The sequence below is a fragment of the Papilio xuthus genome, unplaced genomic scaffold (genome assembly GCF_000836235.2).
Source record: "Papilio xuthus unplaced genomic scaffold, Pxut_1.1 DF825946.1, whole genome shotgun sequence".
Lineage (NCBI taxonomy): Eukaryota > Metazoa > Arthropoda > Insecta > Lepidoptera > Papilionidae > Papilio > Papilio xuthus.
The window spans coordinates 14586252-14608065 of record NW_013532703.1 but is presented as its reverse complement, the minus strand read 5'-3'; the positions used below and the strand labels follow the sequence as shown (position 1 = coordinate 14608065).

The 21814-nt window shown below is 38.5% G+C and overlaps 1 protein-coding gene across 6 annotated transcripts in view; it reads left to right on the top strand.

Moving 5' to 3' along the window:
- The window catches only part of Khc-73 (Kinesin heavy chain 73), an 85856-nt gene extending 64764 nt beyond the window's left edge, over positions 1–21092 (top strand). Inside the window, exons 6-39 of one of the 6 annotated variants that reach the window (XM_013320913.1) lie at positions 1607–1854; positions 2534–2681; positions 2806–2985; positions 3063–3162; positions 3279–3427; positions 3697–3934; positions 4070–4216; positions 4336–4446; positions 4666–4889; positions 5071–5232; positions 5632–5664; positions 6180–6341; positions 6427–6543; positions 6671–6932; positions 7042–7238; positions 7400–7560; positions 7665–7779; positions 7920–8021; positions 8106–8211; positions 8302–8493; positions 8774–8918; positions 9188–9336; positions 9686–9831; positions 10379–10486; positions 12019–12196; positions 14463–14528; positions 15400–15533; positions 15699–15825; positions 15911–16381; positions 16463–16620; positions 16735–16882; positions 17074–17238; positions 17384–17536; positions 17894–21092. In XM_013320913.1, coding sequence (XP_013176367.1) covers positions 1607–1854; positions 2534–2681; positions 2806–2985; positions 3063–3162; positions 3279–3427; positions 3697–3934; positions 4070–4216; positions 4336–4446; positions 4666–4889; positions 5071–5232; positions 5632–5664; positions 6180–6341; positions 6427–6543; positions 6671–6932; positions 7042–7238; positions 7400–7560; positions 7665–7779; positions 7920–8021; positions 8106–8211; positions 8302–8493; positions 8774–8918; positions 9188–9336; positions 9686–9831; positions 10379–10486; positions 12019–12196; positions 14463–14528; positions 15400–15533; positions 15699–15825; positions 15911–16381; positions 16463–16620; positions 16735–16882; positions 17074–17238; positions 17384–17536; positions 17894–17976 — 5385 coding nt within the window. In that variant the 3' untranslated portion in view covers positions 17977–21092. The remainder of the gene's footprint in view (positions 1–1606; positions 1855–2533; positions 2682–2805; positions 2986–3062; positions 3163–3278; positions 3428–3696; positions 3935–4069; positions 4217–4335; positions 4447–4665; positions 4890–5070; positions 5233–5631; positions 5665–6179; positions 6342–6426; positions 6544–6670; positions 6933–7041; positions 7239–7399; positions 7561–7664; positions 7780–7919; positions 8022–8105; positions 8212–8301; positions 8494–8773; positions 8919–9187; positions 9337–9685; positions 9832–10378; positions 10487–12018; positions 12197–14462; positions 14529–15399; positions 15534–15698; positions 15826–15910; positions 16382–16462; positions 16621–16734; positions 16883–17073; positions 17239–17383; positions 17537–17893) is intronic. The other 5 variants (XM_013320914.1, XM_013320916.1, XM_013320915.1 and 2 more) reach the window with 5 other exon arrangements.
- Positions 21093–21814: the final 722 nt, after the last annotated feature.

Sequence of the window (21814 nt, the reverse complement as noted above, 5' to 3'; positions counted from 1 at the left end):
AACCGGGACGTATTATAGCACAATACAGTGCTGTTCACATTAAAACTATGTTTAAATATTAGTAGTCCTGTAATAACGAAATAGGAGTAAAGACTGTTGGAGCGTTCGCATTGGAAGCAATCTCACTAATATTATAAATGCGAATGTTTGGATTGATGTTTGTTTGCTTGAAGGTATCTCTGGAACAGCTAAACGGATTTTTATGAAATGTTGAAGAAGATCACATAGTCTACTTAATAAGCTTTTATTAGTTCCGCGCGGATGGAATCGCGGGTCACAGCTAGTGTAATTTAATTTCGTTGGTGCCGTAGTCGTCGGAGTTGCCCTGTCACCGAATTTGTTCGCCGACCCACTGCCACTGCGGTTTTGTTTTACTTTGTTGCGGTCCCTGAAAGTAATAAACTTTTACAAACGACTGTATAAATTCCTTTTTGTTTTATGTTACTGTCAAAGTATTTCAATGTTCTTTTAATAAAGAATTTTGTACTCAAGCGGTTGTATTACTTCGATATTACAGCAAGAGTTCGAATGCGACTTATAAAAACGGACGTTATCTCCACATGTCAGGTACCGTTAAGCTATTGCCTATTTAATTTTCATATTATACTTATACCAAAAAAAAGAAAGCAATTTATTATGAAAAGAGGCAGATAAATAATCAGTCTTACCTTATTACTTCTACAAAGACAAGTGAAGGGACTAATATGAAATTTCCATTTGCGAAACGAATTACTTATCTGCCATTTACCTCGAATCCATCATCTGCTCGTGACGTAACATAACGTTCTGTTATTTCTAATTATTTACTTGGATTCGTTTGCCTTTATTTATTTTGCTCTACTTTCTAGACAGGCCTGTTTTATCTACACGTGTACGACACTAAATTATATCGAGATTTTTATCAACTTCTATAATAGACATCTCGATACAGAGCTGTGTATATAACTTCATCATATACTCTTATATACTCTACTCTAATGAACGTGATGTCGAACAATCGATATGCTTTGTGGTTAACGTGAAACATAATGTATATTATGTATAGATCTGTCTCTTAATTATCTCGTAGTTAACAATATGTACTGCTAGCTAATTAAATCGAACAAATTTTACTTTAATTTTAATTTAGTGTACTGATAAACCAAACATTTTAGATTATCGATTTTAAGTGAACGCATCGTTTCTAATTGTATCTTGCGCTTGTAACTATATCCCAGTTTCTACTCTAACGGAGTAGTTTGAGATCGTTTCGACATGTTGGATAATCTAGAAACTTGTTAAACTTGCAACGCGATAGAGAGCTCCCATAAATCGTTTAATATCAATAAGGAAACGAAAATAAGTTTCAATTTGCAAAGAAACTAGTTTACAGAAGGAAAAGTTACACGCAAAGTTGGTCTTATTGTTGTAATACAAAAAGTTCACAAGATATTATTTCTTAAAGTATGATAGCAGTGGGTATTGTGTTCAATATTAAATCAGTTGACACCTTCATATTGTGACCATTTAATTAAGCAGCCGTTTTAGCCACTTAACGCTGGATTAGTCTAGGTAAAATTTTCAGCTACTTTAAGATTTAATTAACATATTGTGTAAAATCCATTAGGACATCGACAACTTGATGACGGAGGGCAACAAGTCACGTACCGTAGCAGCTACCAATATGAATAGCGAGTCATCGCGGTCTCACGCCGTGTTCAGTGTGGTTCTAACGCAAACACTGACGGACGCAGCGACCGGAGTATCGGGAGAGAAAGTGGCTCGTCTCTCTCTTGTGGACCTGGCAGGTTCAGAGCGTGCGGTCAAGACCGGCGCGGTCGGCGACAGACTTAAAGAAGGATCTAATATAAATAAGTATGTCACAGTGCTATGTACAATTTGGTATGTGTGTGTGTTATTTATCTTGAAATTTTAAGCAACTTTTAACTGTAAATAAACAGCAATTTCATTACTTTTATTTTACATGGCATTGTTTTTAAATTAGTAGTAAGGAATCAAGTATTATGTTATAAGTAACTAGCGTAAGAATTTTATGATTATTAATAAAGAACCCAAAAGTCTCTGGCTACAACATACCAGGGGGAGCAGCAGGGCGGCATAGTGCCGCCCCAACAAAAATAAAAAAGATTTGATATGTGAAATACTACGACGCTTGTTCCAACAGTAAGCTTTTTAAAATGTCCGGCAACGGTTTTGATATATTTAGAATTCTGTACATGTAGTTACTTAAGTAAATACAAAACTGATAACATCAGAGCAAGGTAAAGTTTTAGATTCGTTGTTATGTTAATTGCTACAGGAAGGTAGACTTTAATCTCTGCGCAATTTAAACTCCGGTCATTAAATCAGGGAAACGTTAAAGTGACGAAAGTTTTCCTATAAAGTGCTTGCCTTGAAGTGGAAAGCTTTACTAAGGATTCCTTTCTACCTTCAATAATCCATAACAACATTGAATTATATAAAATTGTATGTATTTTATTTGTACTCGGTGATCCTTTTATTTTCTTAATATTTTGACCTTTTCCGTATGCAGATCACTAACAACTCTCGGCCTGGTGATATCAAAGCTGGCGGACCAGTCCTCGGGCAAGACCAACCGCGATAAGTTCGTGCCCTACAGGGACTCCGTGCTCACATGGCTGTTGAAGGACAACCTGGGTGGCAACAGCAAGACTGTCATGGTATGTTTTTCAAAAACCCTGTGCGAATTTTAAAATGTTTATTTAATGATTTTTTAGTTCTTGTTTTGATGTCGGTATTACTATTATTGTTTATACGATACCAATGTGTCTGTGTATCCCGTAGGTGGCGACGGTGTCCCCCGCGGCGGACAACTACGAGGAGACGCTGTCGACGCTGCGGTACGCGGACCGCGCCAAGCGCATCGTTAACCACGCCGTGGTCAACGAGGACCCCAACGCACGCATCATCCGCGAACTGCGACAGGAGGTCGAGGCGCTCAAGGAGATGCTCAAGCACGCCACGGTATGAGTCATTCACTCAATCACTTACTCTATAGTGGAACTGAAGACGTTTGTGAAGTTTGAATTAAAACTTTGCAGGGTTCACCCGTGGGCGAGGATGTGCATGAGCAGTTGGCTCAAAGCGAGCACCTGATGAAGGAAATGTCGCGCACGTGGGAGGAGAAACTTGTAGAAACAGGTTAGTTTCTGTTAACTTTGACCTGATTTTTACCGCGACGTATTCCAAGACTAAAACATTCTGGGTTTAGTATGGAACGCCCGAGTGACATTTTCTTATAGTAACAATTATGTCAGGTCGGATCCAAAGCGAGCGGCAGCATGCGCTGGAGAAGATGGGCATCAGCGTGCAGGCGAGCGGAATCAAGGTGGAGAAGAACAAGTACTACCTCGTCAACCTAAACGCGGATCCCTCGCTCAACGAACTACTCGTATATTACTTAAAAGTAAGTTAACATCACAGTAAATATCACAATACATTTAGAGAATGAAATATCTGTACTTTGGGTCAACACGGCTAATTGTATACTCAGCATCTGGCCGCTATGAACCATTGTTAATTATATCCTTTGTTTTTGTTTTACTATTGTTCTTCGTTAACAAATTAAATCATTTTTTTTTAAATTTACATTAAGACCACGAAAACTAATAGTAAGTGATAAAAGTCGTAACAAGATAAAACTTCTCCGCTAATGTTTTTGTATTTTTTTATCAGGATCGTACGCTTGTGGGTGCGGACAGGTCGGCAGACATCCAGCTGTCGGGTCTGGGCATCCAGCCGCAGCACTGCGAGCTGGTGCTGGAGGGCGGCGCGCTGCTGGTGGTGCCGCGGGCCGGCGCGCGCTGCTTCCTCAACGGAGCACCAGTCAGCGCGCCCGCCCGCCTCGGACACGGGGACCGCATACTGTGGGGCAACCATCACTTCTTCAGAGTCAACTGTCCCAAAGACACAAGTTAGTGAACGAGGAAATTTTTAAACAACTCAAGAATAAACTTTTACAGGACTTTTTAAAGTTTAAATTAAATACATTTTTCTCTCGGTCTAAAATGTTAACTATTAAAGTTTATGTATATATTCGTATTTCTAGCGGCGGCAGCATCGGAGCCGCAGACTCCCGCGCAGCCGATTGACTACAACTTTGCGCGCGACGAGATCATGTTGAACGAGCTCAGCAACGACCCCATACAGACAGCCATCTCGCGCCTCGAGCGACAGCACGAGGAGGACAAACAAGGTATACACCCAGGAATGAATGAATGGCAGAGTGAACGAATGATTGATTGAGTGAATGAATGCACTTTATGTTAATGCCGTATTAAAGGTATCTACATTTAGTGTTGCTTATTGTTTCAGTGGCACTGGAGAAACAGAGACAGGAATACGAGCGTCAGTTCCAACAGCTGAGAAACATCTTATCGCCCACTACGCCCTACCCGCCCTACTCATACGACCCATTGAAACTTGGTTAGTAATTGATTATACAAGTGTTTTAATAATGGAAACCTATTTTATATTATAAGGTGGCAAATTAGCAAGAGGCTACCTTAACTCGCCGAAATAGCGAAGTGACCGGTGTCTATTGAGATAGGAAACTATAGATAGGTTGCCTAACTTTAATCGACTGTGATAGGGACCAAGTTATAAGCGACAGTAAAGATGTAATGTACGTGATGGTGTGTGTAGGTAAGATGAGCGCGTGCACGCCGACGACGGCGGCGCGCGTGGAGCGGTGGGCGGCGGAGCGCGACGACACCTTCCGGCGCTCGCTGGGCCGCCTGAAGGCGGACATCCTGCGCGCCAACGCGCTCGTGCAGGAGGCCAACTTCCTCGCTGAGGAGATGCGACGCAACACGCGCTTCGGCGTCACGCTGCAGATACCGCCCCAGAACCTCTCGCCCAACCGCAAGGTACCCCACCCCACGCACACACCTCTCTCTGTCAAACCTCTTTTTATACGGAAATCTTATCTCCTTATCTTATTAATTATCTCCGATGATGTTAATAATTTACAGCTCTACCGCTTTTTTATATTTAATTCATAATAAAAATGTACGTTTTATACTCAATGTATGTATAAATATGTTATAGCGAGGTGCATTCGTATCGGAGCCGGCGATAATGGTGCGTCGCGGCACGCGCGGCGGTCAGGTGTGGTCCATGGAGAAGCTCGACAACAAGCTCGTGGACATGCGCGACATGTACGACGACTGGCGCAGGCGACAGCAGCGAGGCGAGCAGCAACCCGAAGAGGTAAACATACCGACACCGAGAACCTCCTTTAACTCACGGCTCTCTTATAGACTTATAACCCATTACTCGAAAGTCATATAAGCCATTGCTTTCTAATATATAATAAAGATATATAAGCAATTACTCTCTAATAAAGACATATAAGCTATTTGCCACTAATACTAACCTATAACTCATTACTCAATAATGTTTCTGCCAGATAATATTAGTTTAAGGAAACAGTTAAAGAGTAAATTGTTTTTTTGACTTGTGTGTCACAATAGTCTCAAGTTATAACCCAAATGTTTTAAAATTAACTGGAAGGGAAAATGTAGTTAACATTTACAAAATATTCTTCGATATAAAAAATGCAACTATCAAATAATATATGTAAATACAACAATATTATAAAACTTTCAGGAAGCAGTACAATTAGATGCAGAATCGCCAACGGTGCGTTAATTGTACAAATAAATCATTTTTAAATTTTTATCAACTTTTCGGTGTTACTGTACCACCCACTTAGTATAGAGCCACGTAGATAGTATGGAGTTTTAATAATTTTTATTAGTCGTTTTTCAGTTATTTCTTACGAATCTTTTATCTCACTCAATCTCACATCAATTAAAAAAAAATGTTTGCAATTATACTTTTTTTATTGCATGATTTATAGGAATGCTTTCATCACATTTCAATGTTTTGATGAACACCTCCTGTTTCTTCATTCTTATATATTTTTTGTAACTTTTAAAAATAGTAAGTATATTTTTGTGCTTGGTAAGTCTAAGTGAAATTTCTTGATGTCACATTTTTATATGTTTTATGTGATTTTTTAAAATAAAAAAATATTTACAAAATTATATTTGAATATTAAATTTTACATTTATCTTTGACTCATTAAAATGTTTATTATTTTTTCATTTACAAATATAAAATCAATTTATAAAATGTTTATTTTAAATCATCAGGAATCATGTGACAAAGCTCTGGATCCATTCTACGAGTCGCAAGAGAACCACAACCTGATCGGTGTGGCGAACGTGTTCCTGGAGGCGCTGTTCCACGACGTGACCCTCGACTACCACACGCCCATTATCAGCCAGCAGGGCGAGGTGGCGGGCAGGCTGCAGGTATAATGCGAATATACTAAAATTGTAGAACAAAAACATCTGACATAACATAATAATGTTATTTGTGTTTGTGTTTATTATAAAGGTGGAAATAAGCAGAGTGGCGGGTCAGTTCCCTCAAGACAGGATCTGCGAGGCGGCGTCCGATAGCTCCGGCGACATGCGAGACGACGAAGAACTTGTCGACCAGGCATCACAGCAGGTCTGTCACAATTGTCATTACCATTTATAACTCGATATCAGCAGTGACAGCCCTAGAATATTAATACTATCGGCTTGCTTCAAAAATTCTATTTAAGAAATTATCGATTGTTATTTTTTTCCTGTAGGTGACGATCCGTGTGAGCGTAAAGCAAGCGACAGGACTACCGCCGTCGCTGTCGCACTTCGTGTTCTGCCAGTACTCGCTGTGGGGAGGGGGCGACCCCGTCGTGGTGCCACCCCTCGTGCCTGACGCCCCGCCCCCTTCGCCGCGCACTGGCCCCGCCCCACGCACCGGCCCCGCCCACGCCAGCCATCTCACTGTCCGCTTCGACCACAAGCGAGACTTTAAGCTGCCTCTCACTGAAGAGTTTGTGGAACATTGCGCCGGTAAGTCCCTATAAAATAAATACAATTTGAATAGTTTATAAGACTAGTTGGTGCTTGTCGGTTCTAAGTGATGACTTAGTTTAAAATGCATTTTGTGTTTTGTGTGCAGAGGGCGCCCTATCAATCGAGGTGTGGGGCCACCGGTCGGCAGGGTTCAGCCGCGCGCGTGGCAGCTGGGAGGTAGAGCAGCGGCAGCTGGCCAAGGCGCGCTCCCTGGCCGACCGCTGGGCGGAGCTCACGCGTAAAATACAGCTCTGGGTCGAGATACACGAGCTCAACGACAACGGAGAGTACGCGCCTGTCGAGGTACACACCACACAACCTGTTGGCTTCATTTTATGTGTAACTGTTACGAACTACCACTGTTTTTTCATATTGTAAAAAGAAAAAGAAAAATGAGAGAGAATGGGCGATTTTCAGAAACAATGCAAATATAAATATACTAATTTAGAGTTCGTCTATCGTAGGTGACGCAGCGCAGCGATATGGTGACTGGGGGCGTGTACCAGCTGCGGCAGGGCCAGCAGCGTCGCGTGGCGGTACGCGTGCGTCCCGCCCAAAACTCGGGCACGCTGCCTATCATCTGCCAGCACATTGTCAGCGTCGAGCTCGGCTCTGTCACTGTCAGGTATCTCTCATACACGTCACTAATGTCACGTTTGTCAGTTGTGCCAACCCTATGCGATTAGGGATGTGAAACAAGTTGATATCGATTTTTTAAAATATTAACAGATCTCGTCTACAAAAGCCACTAGACTCGTACCAGGAGGAGGACTTGGCGGTGTTGCGGGAGCGGTGGAGCGAGGCGCTAGCGCGGCGCCGGCAACACTTGCACGCACAGCTACAGGTCTGTCACTTTGATTACACAATAAAAGGCTGAACGTAGCCTATCCCACCACTTTACAATAATGATGTTTAATTAAACTTAGTTTATTTATTTAAAAAAATAATATTACAAGTATGTTTTAATTTTTGTTTTGTATTTAGAAATTGGTGAACATGTCTCCGTCGATGAAGAGCGAACGTGATATGGAGAGGGAACAGTCCCTCGTGGAGCAATGGGTTTCGCTCACGGAAGAAAGGAACGCAGTCAGTATTGTTTTTTAATATATTTAAGGCATATCCCTAACTGATATTTATTTAGTAAATTTATGAGATATCTTTGTGTTGTAGGTGTTGGTGCCTAGTCCCGGCAGCCCGATACCGGGCGCGCCAGCCGCGTGGAACCCACCGCCTGGCATGGAGCAACACATACCTGTCCTGTTCTTAGACTTGAACGGTAATTTATGTCTTAATAAAACAAAAACATATTGCTATCTCAGTTTTTTCAAGTATAAAGTGAGGGATGACAATATGTATGGTATTGCAGCGGACGATCTAAGCACGCACCCGTCGGGCGAGGAGGTGACGGTGGCGGGACTGAACTCTATCCTGCCGAAGGAACACGGCCACCGCTTCTACGAGCTGCATTTGCTGCACCATCATGACAAGGACGTTGCTGCAGTCGCCTCATGGGACTCCTCTATACACGACTCGCAGTATCTCAACAGGATAACTGAACGTGAGTACAATCAATACAATATTTACAGTACGTTAAGTTTATAATCTAGTCACTGAAAATATTTAAAACATCAAGTTTAGGCAATACGTACTTTTTATCGTACGTTTAATCGTAGAACTAGATTTTGGAATACGTACTGATGACAACATTGCTTAATACATATTTAGTATGATCCCAATTTACACTTTGACTAGTTGCAGCACCAACGATTATGGTTTCTGAGATTAAAATTGCCGTTTTCCTTTTATATTTTTATTTAATAAAGCTTGTGATGTTGCAGCCAACGAACGTGTGTACCTGATTCTAAAGACGACAGTGCGTCTGTCGCACCCCGCGCCCATGGACCTGGTGCTGCGCAAGCGGCTCGCGCTCAACATATACAAGCGGCAAAGCCTCACTGACAGGATACGGAAGAAAATTGTCAGGTAAATAAGGCACAAATGAAATTTTTTGCTTCTCTTCAAATTTTGAATACTGTTTCCTTCAATTTAGCGAATACTTTTACTATTTTAAGTCGAGCATAAAATCTGTACTTAAGACTCGTTGCCTCACTCAGAGTTGTTAATTTATTAATAACCGAGAACCTTAGAGTAGATTTTGATTACTAAATATCTTATATGAATTAAAACATTGAATGCGGTTATCAGACATCGAAATGAATGATTGTCATGTGATGGTGACATATATGTGTCAGGACGGACCAGCTGACGCAGACGGGTGTGACATACGAGGTGGTGTCCAACATCCCGAAGGCGTCGGAGGAGCTGGAGGAGCGCGAGAGCCTCGCGCAGATCGCAGCCACAGGCGAGGAGGCCAGCGCCGCCGACGGCGAGACCTACATAGGTACGATATAGTTATATACATTTATATAATTCTTCATACTATTGTATAAAATCATATAATGATAAATTATGGCTTATTCGTAGTCAGCTACTTAAGAGTGTAGTATTGGCCCATAAAATCTAAGTAAAAAAAATGCTTTCAAATGCAAAAAAAACTAAATCCAGTCAACACTTTTTGAGATGAGTAAGTTCAAAAAAATTTCGTCTTCCTAATTTAAGCTTCTAATAAATATCATTCAAATAGATATCATCAGCTCACTATACGTCCCCCACTGAGTGGCTCGGAGCCTACCCTATATTACGGGTGACATAGGTTACATATGCAATAATGTTTTTGTTGCATTTTACAGAGAAGTACACTCGCGGCGTGAGCGCGGTGGAGAGCATCCTGACGCTGGACCGACTGCGGCAGAGCGTGGCGGTGCGCGAGCTGGAGCAGGCTCGCGGTCACAGCCTCACCATGCGCAAGACAGCATCCGTGCCCAACTTCTCACAGGTACCGCCCACATGTCCACACACCCCACCCACTTGCCCACACGCCCCGCCCACACGCCCACATGCCCCGCCCCACGCCACTACATTTACATGTTTCATTATTACGCCTTTCATATTTCCCGTGAGATGTTGTAAAGGCAAATCATGTTACATCAAAATCGTTGTGTTTTTTTTTGTTTGATACTTTAAATTGTCTTCCTAAGTTATGTTTTACCACCGGAAAAAATTATAGTAAAGTAAGACAGACAATGGAAGACATATTTGAAGTTAAATTGAGTTTTCTTTTCAATTTTACCAGCTTAAGGGCATATCGATGTTTTAATCAATTACCGATTTTAAAAAAATATTTTTGTACTACTTTATACATACGATATCCCTTTAAGTCGGTTTCATAGATAAAAAATATTTTTTTGTTGAATCGCAGCTTTTATTTTAAAATAAAGGTATAGATAAATTAAAATAAAGAATGGCTGTATTGGTTGATGAAGTGCACCAAAGACCCTCAGCAGATGTCAAAGGCCCATTGGACCGTGTTTCGGCTCTTTCAGTTAGTTCGCCGTACGTTCCCTTGGCTACTGCGAGACGCTAGTCCCGAGGACGAGGAGACCGGACACACGGACGCGCGTCGCCTTACTATTCATATCTGCGGAGGCGACGTAAGTCCACATTTTATGTACCTTCATCGATCAATGTTGCCATTTGCCGCTTATTCATTGCAGTTTCTGCTAATATCCGCCTTTTCTATAAGTGCTTTTAACAGATTTGCATTTATTAATATAATTGTGTCAGATTATAATTACAAATAAGCAACTAACTGCTTTGAATATTGTGGCTTTACTTTACGATCACACAGCTGTTTATGTGAACACAAAACCTTTTTGTAAACTTGATAACAATCACTTCATTTTGTCTTTAGCACAAACATTTTATAGTTTCCACGTTCGTCCTTTTTGAATTTGTTTACTCTCTAGTTCATATTTTATTCAACAAATGTTTTCCTTAAACATTGTAATGATTTCAACAGATTGTTTTCTAATAATATTTTTATATTGTTATATAATTCGACAAAAAATGTTGTTTAATTTTCGTTAATAGCAATGTTACATTAATTTATTAGATTAAAATATAAGATATAAGTTAAGATATATTATATATTCGGGCACATAAGTTTGTGATACATTGTGTGTTTGCGCTTGCCACATTGCGGCGCAGCTGTCGCAGGCGCTGGAGGGCAGCGCGCGCGGCGCCGGCAACGTGAGTGCGCATGCTCGCCATTACGTCACCGCCATTACGTCATCGCCATTACGTCATCACGCCACGTGTACATAACGCACCAATAGCGACACGTTCAGCTCTAATTACGAGAAAGAATATATTGTGCATTTTTCTTGTACTATTATTTGATAATAACAGACTTATTACAATACTCTTTGTTGCTCTAATTAATTCTTATTTAATTAAATATTTGTATTCATAAATAGTAAACTTTTGTTATGACGTAATTGGGCTAAACAATTCGCTATCCAGCAAAACAATACTGGGTGCTCGTTTCCGAAAGAACACAATGTGTTGCTGTCAGCTTGTTGGTGTTAGTGTTGCCTGTCTAAGACTATCACCGCGGCTTGTCGTACTTGTGTCGTGGCATTATTGCATGAAGTAGATCTATCAATGTTATGTATTATCAAATTATGTAAATAGGCATTAAGATTCTCGCTCATTACTAAGTTCTTCGTCGTCGTTCGTGTCCATTTGTAGTTTAGAAGTAAATATAATTTAGTTAAATTATTGGTATATTAAATAAATAGATATATTGTACGCTATAATCGTTATTTAGTTTTTATGTCAGATAATATTAAATTGTTATGTTAATGTTAGGTATTTGATGCTTATTATAGGCTTGTTATATCCCATCTTTAATATTAAAATCTTAAAAATGAAGGGTAATGGTGTCATTTCTTGGTAGCACAAGACACTCTGTCAGTTTATCGAAATGGATGATGCATTTAGCACTTTGGTGGAAGGGTTACAATTCAACAATGTAAAGAGAGAAAAAACCTAATTCAATTTGAATAATATGAAGCTATAGACATACTTTCATGTATGGCATGAGTACAAAATTATGGAATAGAAAAAAATGTTGATCGTTTTTTTTTCTGTACAGCATTATAATATCTCTGTGTACGTACAGATAATGCGCTTGGATTCATCTCTGGAGTCGCTCTCCGGGCTGGGCAGCGCGCGCTCCGGCAGCGTCGCCGACCTGGCGGTTGAGCCGCCGCGCCGACACCGGCACTCGTACGCGGCGCCTGCGCACACGCCCGCGCACGACGCCGACCCCTGCACACCGCCCAAATCCTTCGGACTCGGTGAGTTTACATTTGTATACTATTCTCAATTAATAATATGTTAATAGTATAAGTTATTTCAAATATCTTGGCGGCACAAGGTCATAGGTGCGCGCATTGCCCTCCCTTCTGCTACAACCAACATTACGTTCCGCGCAGCGATTCGCGTGAACTTAAGTGCCGCCAAGATATGTGAAAACATTTATATCCGATGTGAATTCAAAGAGTTTTATATCAGTTAACCTTAATTACGTCAATTATTGTAAATAATGTAAGGACGAAAAGTTACAATGGTAAACAGGATGAAAAAACTTGTGATGAATATTTAAAGTTTTCTTGAATTGTAAATTGATTCATAAATTTCTGTTCAATAATTGTAATATTGTTGAATGTTTAGGTTTTATTTTGATAGCGTATAGTTCGTTAGTTCCTCGACTTTTCATATAAATACACTATTTTAGAATATGGTTTATATCTCAATAATATTTGTTAATTTTAGTTCGTTACAATAGCAAATATATTTTCCTCTTATTATCGCTTACGTAAAAACTAAATAAGTGAGATCTACAATAGCAATTTGTTTACAGAATAACATGTTCTCCTACTTTTGATACCAACTATCATCTTTTTTATTCAGCATTTCATATTTATTTATGCCTTATAACATTTACCAAAGTAAACGCACTCATGCATATTGTAACATTAGAAACCATTCACATGAATTAATACAAACCTACAAATCTAAATATAGATTGAGTAGTACATAGAGTCTATATAAGATTGCACGATAAAGATTAGTAGAAGTAGTTATTCATTGTTTAAAAAATACACATAATATCGAATCAGGGTTAAACACACCTTCACCTTCCCACAAGTTACACCTGACTCCATAATTTCACATTTTAACATCTTTCCCCCACCGGCTTTGTGGCAATGCTATGGCTCTATTACCCTATTATCTCAACTCCTACTATCTTCTCATTTTTTTTTCTTTTTATGTTAGGTATTGTATCAAAATTAATAACAAAAATATTTTTCAAAATTGGCTTTATACATTGGAAATATTTAATTTGAATAGTTTAGATTTTTTGATGTTTTTAACCAAATTATTTATACAAATTCAGATCTATTCAAATAGATATTTCGTGTTGTGATTTAAACCACTGAGCCGTTAATTAAGCCGGCTTGAACTAACGTTGTATTTTTTCTGTATGTACCCTCGCTTCCTGCAGGCTCGTTCTTATCAGGTAAAAGGAACAATACATCGTATTGACTCGGAATGGCAAATGTATGGCGAAATTATTAGACTAATGTTTAACTGCAAATCAAATGGAAACGAATAGTTGTGTTGTGAATATCCTTCCACTATTGACATATTTTGTTCTGTTATGAATTGGCTGTTCGTATGAAATTAAATCAAAGACATTATTGGCTATTCTAAATTTTGTTTCTTCTAATAGCTACGTACACGAGTTAGTCGATTGTATACAAAATTGGGCACTGGAATTTAGACTTTAATTCTGAAGCTATTAGATGCAAACTGGATCAGCAAGCCGTTCGAGCTTCCGTTGTGTTGTATAATGATTTTTGTTTGCGTGTTTGTTTCATTTGCATGTAAAGAGCATGACCCGTGTTTACCTTTCCCTATTCCTTTAAATAATTTCGCCGTGGATTACGAGTGAAACGTGCTTTAAAAACTAATGACTTCGCTTATGTAATAGTATGTTGATATAGAAATGATGTACAATTGTAATGTTAAAAGTTAAAAAACTTGAAAGGCAGTGTTTGTGTAGACTAATAGTAGTCATAGAGATGTGATACGGTAAATAGGATGCTGTGTGTACAAAAATAAAGTGCATGTGGTAGACAATCGTATGATTGTTATTGTGTAACTAAAGGGTGTTATCGTTCGTTTCAGAGACCAAAATCCCCCGTTTAAATCATATTGTTATCTCTGTTTTCTCAAAGATAATGACAGGGATGGCGATATGTTTTATATATAAATATTGGTCTCAGAAACTAATGGTTAGCGATGTAAACTAAGCATGCACTAGATTGTGTAAAACAGTTAATGTATTGTAACAAGATTTGTAGTAATTCAAAAAATTACCAATATCATCGATGTAATTTTAATTATGTTTGTATTACCGTAATATTGATTTAACAGTGTAAAGTACAAATAATCAATTTATTTGTTTTTAAAGGAATTTATGATGATGTTGTATCTGTTGGAATATTGTTTTATAGTGACTAACATTGATAAGGTGAATTAAAATTTGTCTTGCAGCCCGGCCAACCTTCCTTAACTTGAATTTGAACCTGAACTCACTGCGACTGCAAACGCCGAACAAGTGTACGTCCACATTTAAGTCGTAGAATCGCTAGAATGGCTTATTTCGACAATTTTATTTGGTTATTTATTATCTTAAATATATTTATATCTTCATTCTTCCTTCACTATGAATTATATCCGTCAAGTTAAAAGGATGTTCGATCTAATTTAAAGTGAATTTCAGTTTTAATTCTAGATTTGTTTATTTTATAAAGAGTGTTATTTTTATTTGCTATGAATCATTAGGAGTAAGTTATTGGTGCGATATTGGCATGACATTAAATACATACGTGGCCGAGATCAGATCGAATTTGCCGCAAAGTTTTTTACAAATTTTACTTAACAATTATATTTTCATTATGTTAAAATTCGTTCGGATTTCGGTTTTAAGCATGAATTGGCGATACATTTTGTATTTCAAAATTACTATTACGAAGTACTCATTGCATTGAAAACGAAATTTCATCATCAAAAACATCAAAGCACCGCATTCGATGTATAAGTGTCGCAAAATAGCACAGCTTGTAACATCGTTCCAATTATTCGATTTGTAATTTCTTGGTATAATCATTTTTTTTTATTTCTTGGTCCTTTATGCAGTGTAATAATCATTCCTAGTGTATTTTAAAGAACTTTTTTGTAACTCAAAACTCTTTTTGTATGTTAGTTAAGAATACATTTTTATAGAGGCTATTACTTTTTGCATATTTAACACGTTCCATGCCACTACGATTTTTTTCGTATCAAAATGAACTCGCCAAAGTCCGTGGCATTGAAAGTGTTAGAGTTAGTAATATTTTTAACTAGTTCAATATTTGAAAACGTAGAAACGTTGTTTGAAAAAAGTTTTGTTAGTAAATCTTTGTGAGATATGTTGTGCGTGTGTTTGCAGCGTCCCCGGCGAGCGGCAAGCTGGCGCTGCGCATGACGACGCTGCACGAGGAGCCCGGACGTCGCAATGATGACGACTCACACTCAGAGCCAGAGTCCGCGCCCAATGACGAACTGTCCACACCACGCTCACACGTAAGTTTATCACATGACTTTACTAGTCTCCGCGAAATCTTAAAAAAATCGTAACATTTTTTCGAAAGGTACCAACAAGATTAGGTTTAAAAGACACAATGTCATAAACTCAATAGCATATTATAATGTCTAGTAAGGTTTCTATGAAGTTATGTTATGGTGCAGCGTACGCGCGGACGCGGCTCGTCGCGCGGCTTCCTGCCCACCTCGAAGACGCTTGACTCGCTACACGAGCTGGCCTGCGAGCGCGCGCCCAACAAGAACTCTCCCTCTATATCTTCCAGCGGATATGGTGCGTTACAAATACACTCTCACTTTTCTTTGTTTATAATTAAACATGGACTATAAGTTAATTAATTTGAATTTACGTGTTACAGGTTCTCAAGCGGTATCATCAACAAATCTAACGAACGATGACACCCTGTCGATCCGCAGCATGTCGGTCGACGACACACCAGACTTCGACAAGACGATGGATTACTCGCAGTTCACTCGCACCAAATCCTCTGTGCTCGGCCTAAAGAACGAGATCTCTGAGCTCAGGAACGATATTACCGAACTCAAGAACGATATAGTCGAATCAAAGAACGAACTGAATGATTCGACGTTCGAGAAAGCGAAGACGCCCGCTCTGACGCCGGTGCTGACGCCTGGCTCGCGGAATCGCATCAATCCCTTCCTAAGAGATTGTGAGGTCGCACAGGAGGCGCACAGCGAACAGCTGGTCGATCCTTTAGGTGCCATCCCGGTGGAAACTCATCCCATATCAACTAGTCCCACATCTAAAACTATTGAAAATACACAAGTAAATGGTGACTCTACACTCGACGATACGCGCACTTCCTTCGGTAAGTACTGTAAAGTTCTAAAGAGATTTAATGAAGGAGTCTGGATGCAAAGTTCTATTATTATGAGTAAATGTATTTCAGGCGAACACGAGGGCGAGGGAGAGGCGGAGTCGACGAGCTCAGAGCCGTCAAGCCGCGGGGAAGGCAGCGGAGAGGGCAGCGCGGAGGCGTCCTCAGTCGGCGACAGTGACTCCGCCGGCCCGGACGCGCCAGTCTCCACGCAGCTACCCGCAGGAAAAGTAATACACACACTAATAACTACAATTTACAAAAAATCATGTGAAGATCTCATGTCAGTCTGCTTATCTTCTTATATTATAAAGTTGTCAAAATGAAAATGTGATTATGTGTAGGTGGTGCGGCGGCGCGCGGGCGGCAGTGCACGTGCGGCTATGCGCGCCTCGTACCCCGCAGCGCGGCCGCGCTCCGCCGTCGAGCCCGTGACCAGCGTGCGCACGCTGGACGACACGCCCGCCTCCTCCACTGAGCGCATCGGCGATGGTACCACATTGTTACTATTCCATCGTACAAATAATAATTATCGCTAGTGAGGATTGCAGAGGACGCGACTTGTGTCTTAAGTAACAGCAATAATCAATTATTTATCAAGCAAGATACTCGATTTTCATTGTAAATTCGATACATTGTACAGTTTTCTTCAGCACTTTTACACGAAATATGCCATGTTACAGAAGAGTGTATGGAGAGCGGCAAGACGTACGCGGCGCCGGAGTGGCTGTCGCTAGGCGAGAGCGTGCAGCTGCGACTGAGCGCGGGCACGGGCGTCGTCGCCTACGTCGGGCCCACGCACTTCGCCCACGGACTCTGGGTCGGCGTTGAGCTTGACGCGCCTATTGGTAAATACATCTTTAGGATAATCTAATTTCGGTGGATAAATTTATTTTGTGGAGTTATTTTATTCCTAGAATTTGGCATAGCCGCGTTTAACACCAATCACTGTCCTTACATGTTTTTTTTAATGTTTGTGTTCCTGTGCGTTAGGTAAGAACGACGGGTCTGTGGGCGGCACGCGGTACTTCACATGCCGGGCGCGGCACGGCATCTTCGTGCGGCCCGACAAGCTGGTGCAGGACCGGCGCGGCCGCAGCGCGCGCGCCTTCCGTGATGCTGAGCTGCGCCGCGCCAATAACAAAGGTATACCTACAAATAATTGTTAACTTTTTATTTTATTATATTAGGCACTTAATAAATCTTACAAAACAAAAAAAAAAACATGACAAGATCACTGAAGTACGGCAAGGATCTTGTGTCATTTTTTACATTGAGAGGGTGGCGCTAGTGAGTTGTTATAATTAACTTTGATTTATGCCCGCGTTTGTCTATCTATAAAGTTTTACAATAATTTAATTCTATATATTTAAATAAGTAAGAGTTTGTAACTTTCTTTACAATGATATATTAAAATATAAAAAAAACCCGCATGGGTTCAGTGACATGTTTTCTTAGAATTAGATGGCGTTATTTTCAATATAAAATAATTAATGTTTTCAGTTGATGGTGTTCACAACTTGCACCGGTCGCGGAGTCGCGGCGAGAGCATAAACATGCTCGGGACTAAAACGCGGAGTAAATAAACACCAGCAAGTATCAGCCAGCAGTCAACAACCAACAGCCAACAGTCAGGGACGTCCATACTGACATAACACTTCATATCCCTCCAAACACCCCCCCACTTTTGTTTGCACATTTTACGCGTTATGGTGCTTTATATTACCCCCGTTATATATCTCCATAAGATTTTATTTATAGATAAACAATTAGTATATAAAATCTTATGGCGATTATATTAACTTAAATGTAACTATTGAGTGGGCAAAGCAATAACTGTATGCCTTAATTTGTAATTTATTTCAATTATGTCCATTAAACGAATTAGTTTTGTTGAAGGAAACGATTCCCCTCGTGTTTGTTGAGAGCTCAATAAGCATACGACGGTGGGACGTTTCAGCGCATATCTCGACACACTACTACATACTACCCGTGCACCATAACATGGTACTTGATATTCAACTAAATACCTATTTGTTCGGGAGTGCTCTGACGTCATAGTTGACAAGTATCATATTATTGTGCACTAGTAGTATTATATTTAGTGTTGCATTAGTTGTTATTTTAATGTAATTTCATAATAATTTTATTCATTGATCGTTAGAGAAATAATTGTGTATATAGGATTGACATTTTTTTTAAATAAATAAAACATGTGATTTAATTTTTATATTATTTTGATTTCGATGTAAATATGTGAATCTTTGTGTGTGTATTAATAATTTTTATAGCCAATGATAGGTTTGTGATCGCTGATGAAGATTTACGATATTGTAGTGGTTTTTTTTTATTGTATAGTTTGTGGTTAGGCTTTATGATAAATTATTTTTATCAATAGTTATTCGCTTGTATTTCACTAATGTAATGCAACTGTTTTATTTTTAAATACGACAAAAATGGAAACACTGACTACACTAATCTGTCGATATGATAAAAAAACGGTTTTGTTTACAAGTATGGTGTTTGCTTGTACATTAGATTTGACTAACTTAAATTCCTCTCCGATCCAATCTTGGTCATTTTCTTTTACGAATCACAATGTACTTATTTTGTCCAAAATTAATTTGCTCAGGTTAGACGTTTAATGTAACTCTGCCTGTCCGATGTGATAGTTTCTTGCCACGGGACTAAAAGATAATAATCGACTTAATATTTGTAGTATATTTTTTAAAAAGCCCGTCCCTAAAACGCTCCTTTCATAATAACAATAAAGAGTCGTCCAAATTCACATCTTCGTCCTGATAAAAGACTTTGGTACTTAGTACATGTACGCATCCGACTGTCATATGACCCCCCGCACCGGACACGTACCGGACACGATCCGGACACTCACCGGACACGCACCGGACCCGCAGCCCGGCGCAAGTGACAAGCGCACGCGGTTAATATACGGACCATTTCAAATATTACTGCCTAATTTTACTGCCTGCTCAATATTTATTTTAAAATACATTTTCTATCGTAAATAAATAAAATTCATAAATAATTATCGCTTGTTACTTGCGCTCCGAATTTATATCGAATTAGGTTGTGTAGAAGTTTTGAGATGTAAAATGAAATATATACCAAAAAAAATGTTTGTAGTTCGTGTTCCGGCACGGTGTATACATACAGCATATTGTCCTCGACTTGTCTCCATCCACATTCAAACAATAAGACGGTGAAAGTGTATACTGCGGTAGACATCTAGCTTACGGCTAGCGCGTCGCCCGTCGCGGCTGTAGCCTAGCTCACCTAATGTATATTCCATCCTCTTAGTCAAGTAATCGTACCTAAGTACATTAAATGAGTACACTTGAATAGATAAATACGCCTCTTTATCTAGTATTTGTAAGGGTTTCACTCGTGCGTTCATCTTAGCCCGCCACTTGCCTACATTGTACACTATATTGTATATTAACATATTTAATTGTAAGACATTTCTCGTAAAATTTGAAGTTATCACGGAATATATCAGATTGTACGCACTCGATTTAACTCGTTCGTTGATATATCGCAAGCTTCACATTACACGACATCGCGTGCTTCAAATTTGGTACTTAAACATTCCATAATCTTTTTTTTTAATTGTAATATCTTGCATTTGTAACGAACAGACATTCTATAGAAATAATTTTCGATCGTAAGTTAGATTTTTATAGACGATATTTGGATTGCATTCGTTTATTGCATTTTGAAACTATACGTATTGTTGTTAATAAACCGGCCTCTAGGACTCGAAAAGTAAAGCTCAAAGTGTAGTCCAAAGTAAAGGAATATAAATGAAGTATTGAAAATTATCAAAAATAAAAGTAGAATGTGTCTTTGAAACTCTCGATGTGCTTTTGTCCAGTAGCTATAGTGAGGACACGACGCCGAAACAAACTCGCAACATCGTTACCAAAAGAAATTTACTGAAAAAAAACTTTTAATTTTGTGAAAAAAGTACTTTTTTTACTATATTTTTTCATTTTCTAAAATTATCTCAAAACCTGTTAAATGTTAATTCTTTTCATAATTTTCATGTTATTTTTTTAACTAGAATTTTTTTAAGGAAAATTTTTTTCCTTGATCTCATAATCTTGGTAATGCAGTGTTGAGAGTTTGTTAGGCGGATGGCTGGTTCGTGGCGGAATAAGCACTAGGTCTCCTAGGTTTAGGCAAATAGTGACCTTAATTCAGCCTCTTGTAGCTCCTAATTTTTATTTTTAGAAATTAAGCTGAACATGTGCTGTGCTTTTGTTTTAAAAATGTTTAGTTTTGTAGTTAAATGAAATTATTTGTTTTATTATATAATTTTATGATCCTATAGTTGTATTATTGTAACTTTATATTTATTGCAGTAAAAATCAACTTAAATGAGCTTAAATGTGCGTATATTTAATTTTAACTGAATTTCGTTTAATTATAATGAAATTGTTATATTAATTTGCTAGTTTTTTTAACTGTGCGAATACAAGTTTGAACCACAAAAATTTATGTATTTTTACGTGATAGCGAACCTAGGTATAGGCAGCTACTCTGTAGCAATAGATTGGTTGGATCTTCATTATTGTAAACATAAGCATGAGTAAAGAGATTTTAAAATTTAATTACAAAAATAGTTCACTTTTAGTGGAAATATTTTTGCCAAGTAGCGGATTTCAGTCAAACATCGCTGTCATTATCAATAAATGTATTATAAAAATATCTGGAGTATTTATTTTTATTTAATTCCTTTTTTTTAATAATTGTAGTAAATAGATTTGAACTTAATATTGGTAGTTGAAACAACGTACTAGTAAATTTTATAAAGAATGTTTGTGTAATATATAGATTATAAAATATTCAAATAGAATTGAAAGTAGTTCATTTTTTAATTGATTTTTAATTATCATTAGTTTTCATTATGATTTAGATCCGGTAAAATGTTTACGCTTCATAAGAATAGTAAAAAAAATTAGAATTTTTAATAAGTATTGCATATTTAATTTGGCGTCAAATACATTAAACATATTAAAAAAAATATTTAGTAATTGTAAAGTACATCATCATAAGCTCAATATACGTCCCCACTGAGGCGCTCAGCATGTACCCTAAGGGTGATTAAGCCATAATCGACCACACTGGTCCAATGCGAGTTGGTTGATTTCATATCTTTGAATTTGTAAAGTACGTGAGTAATTGAAATCTTCCGAAACCTGAACAAGTTGGGTTAATATTTTAGTTAATCGATAAACTGAAAGTATAACATGACATGATATCAACATTTTTTTAGTTTGCATCTTATGTAATCGGGTTTCATATTTTTACTTGATGCTTGGCCCAAGACAAAAGAAAATACGTATTTACAAATCGAAGAAAAGACGTCTGTCTTTCGACGAAATGTAAATATCATTCATCAGA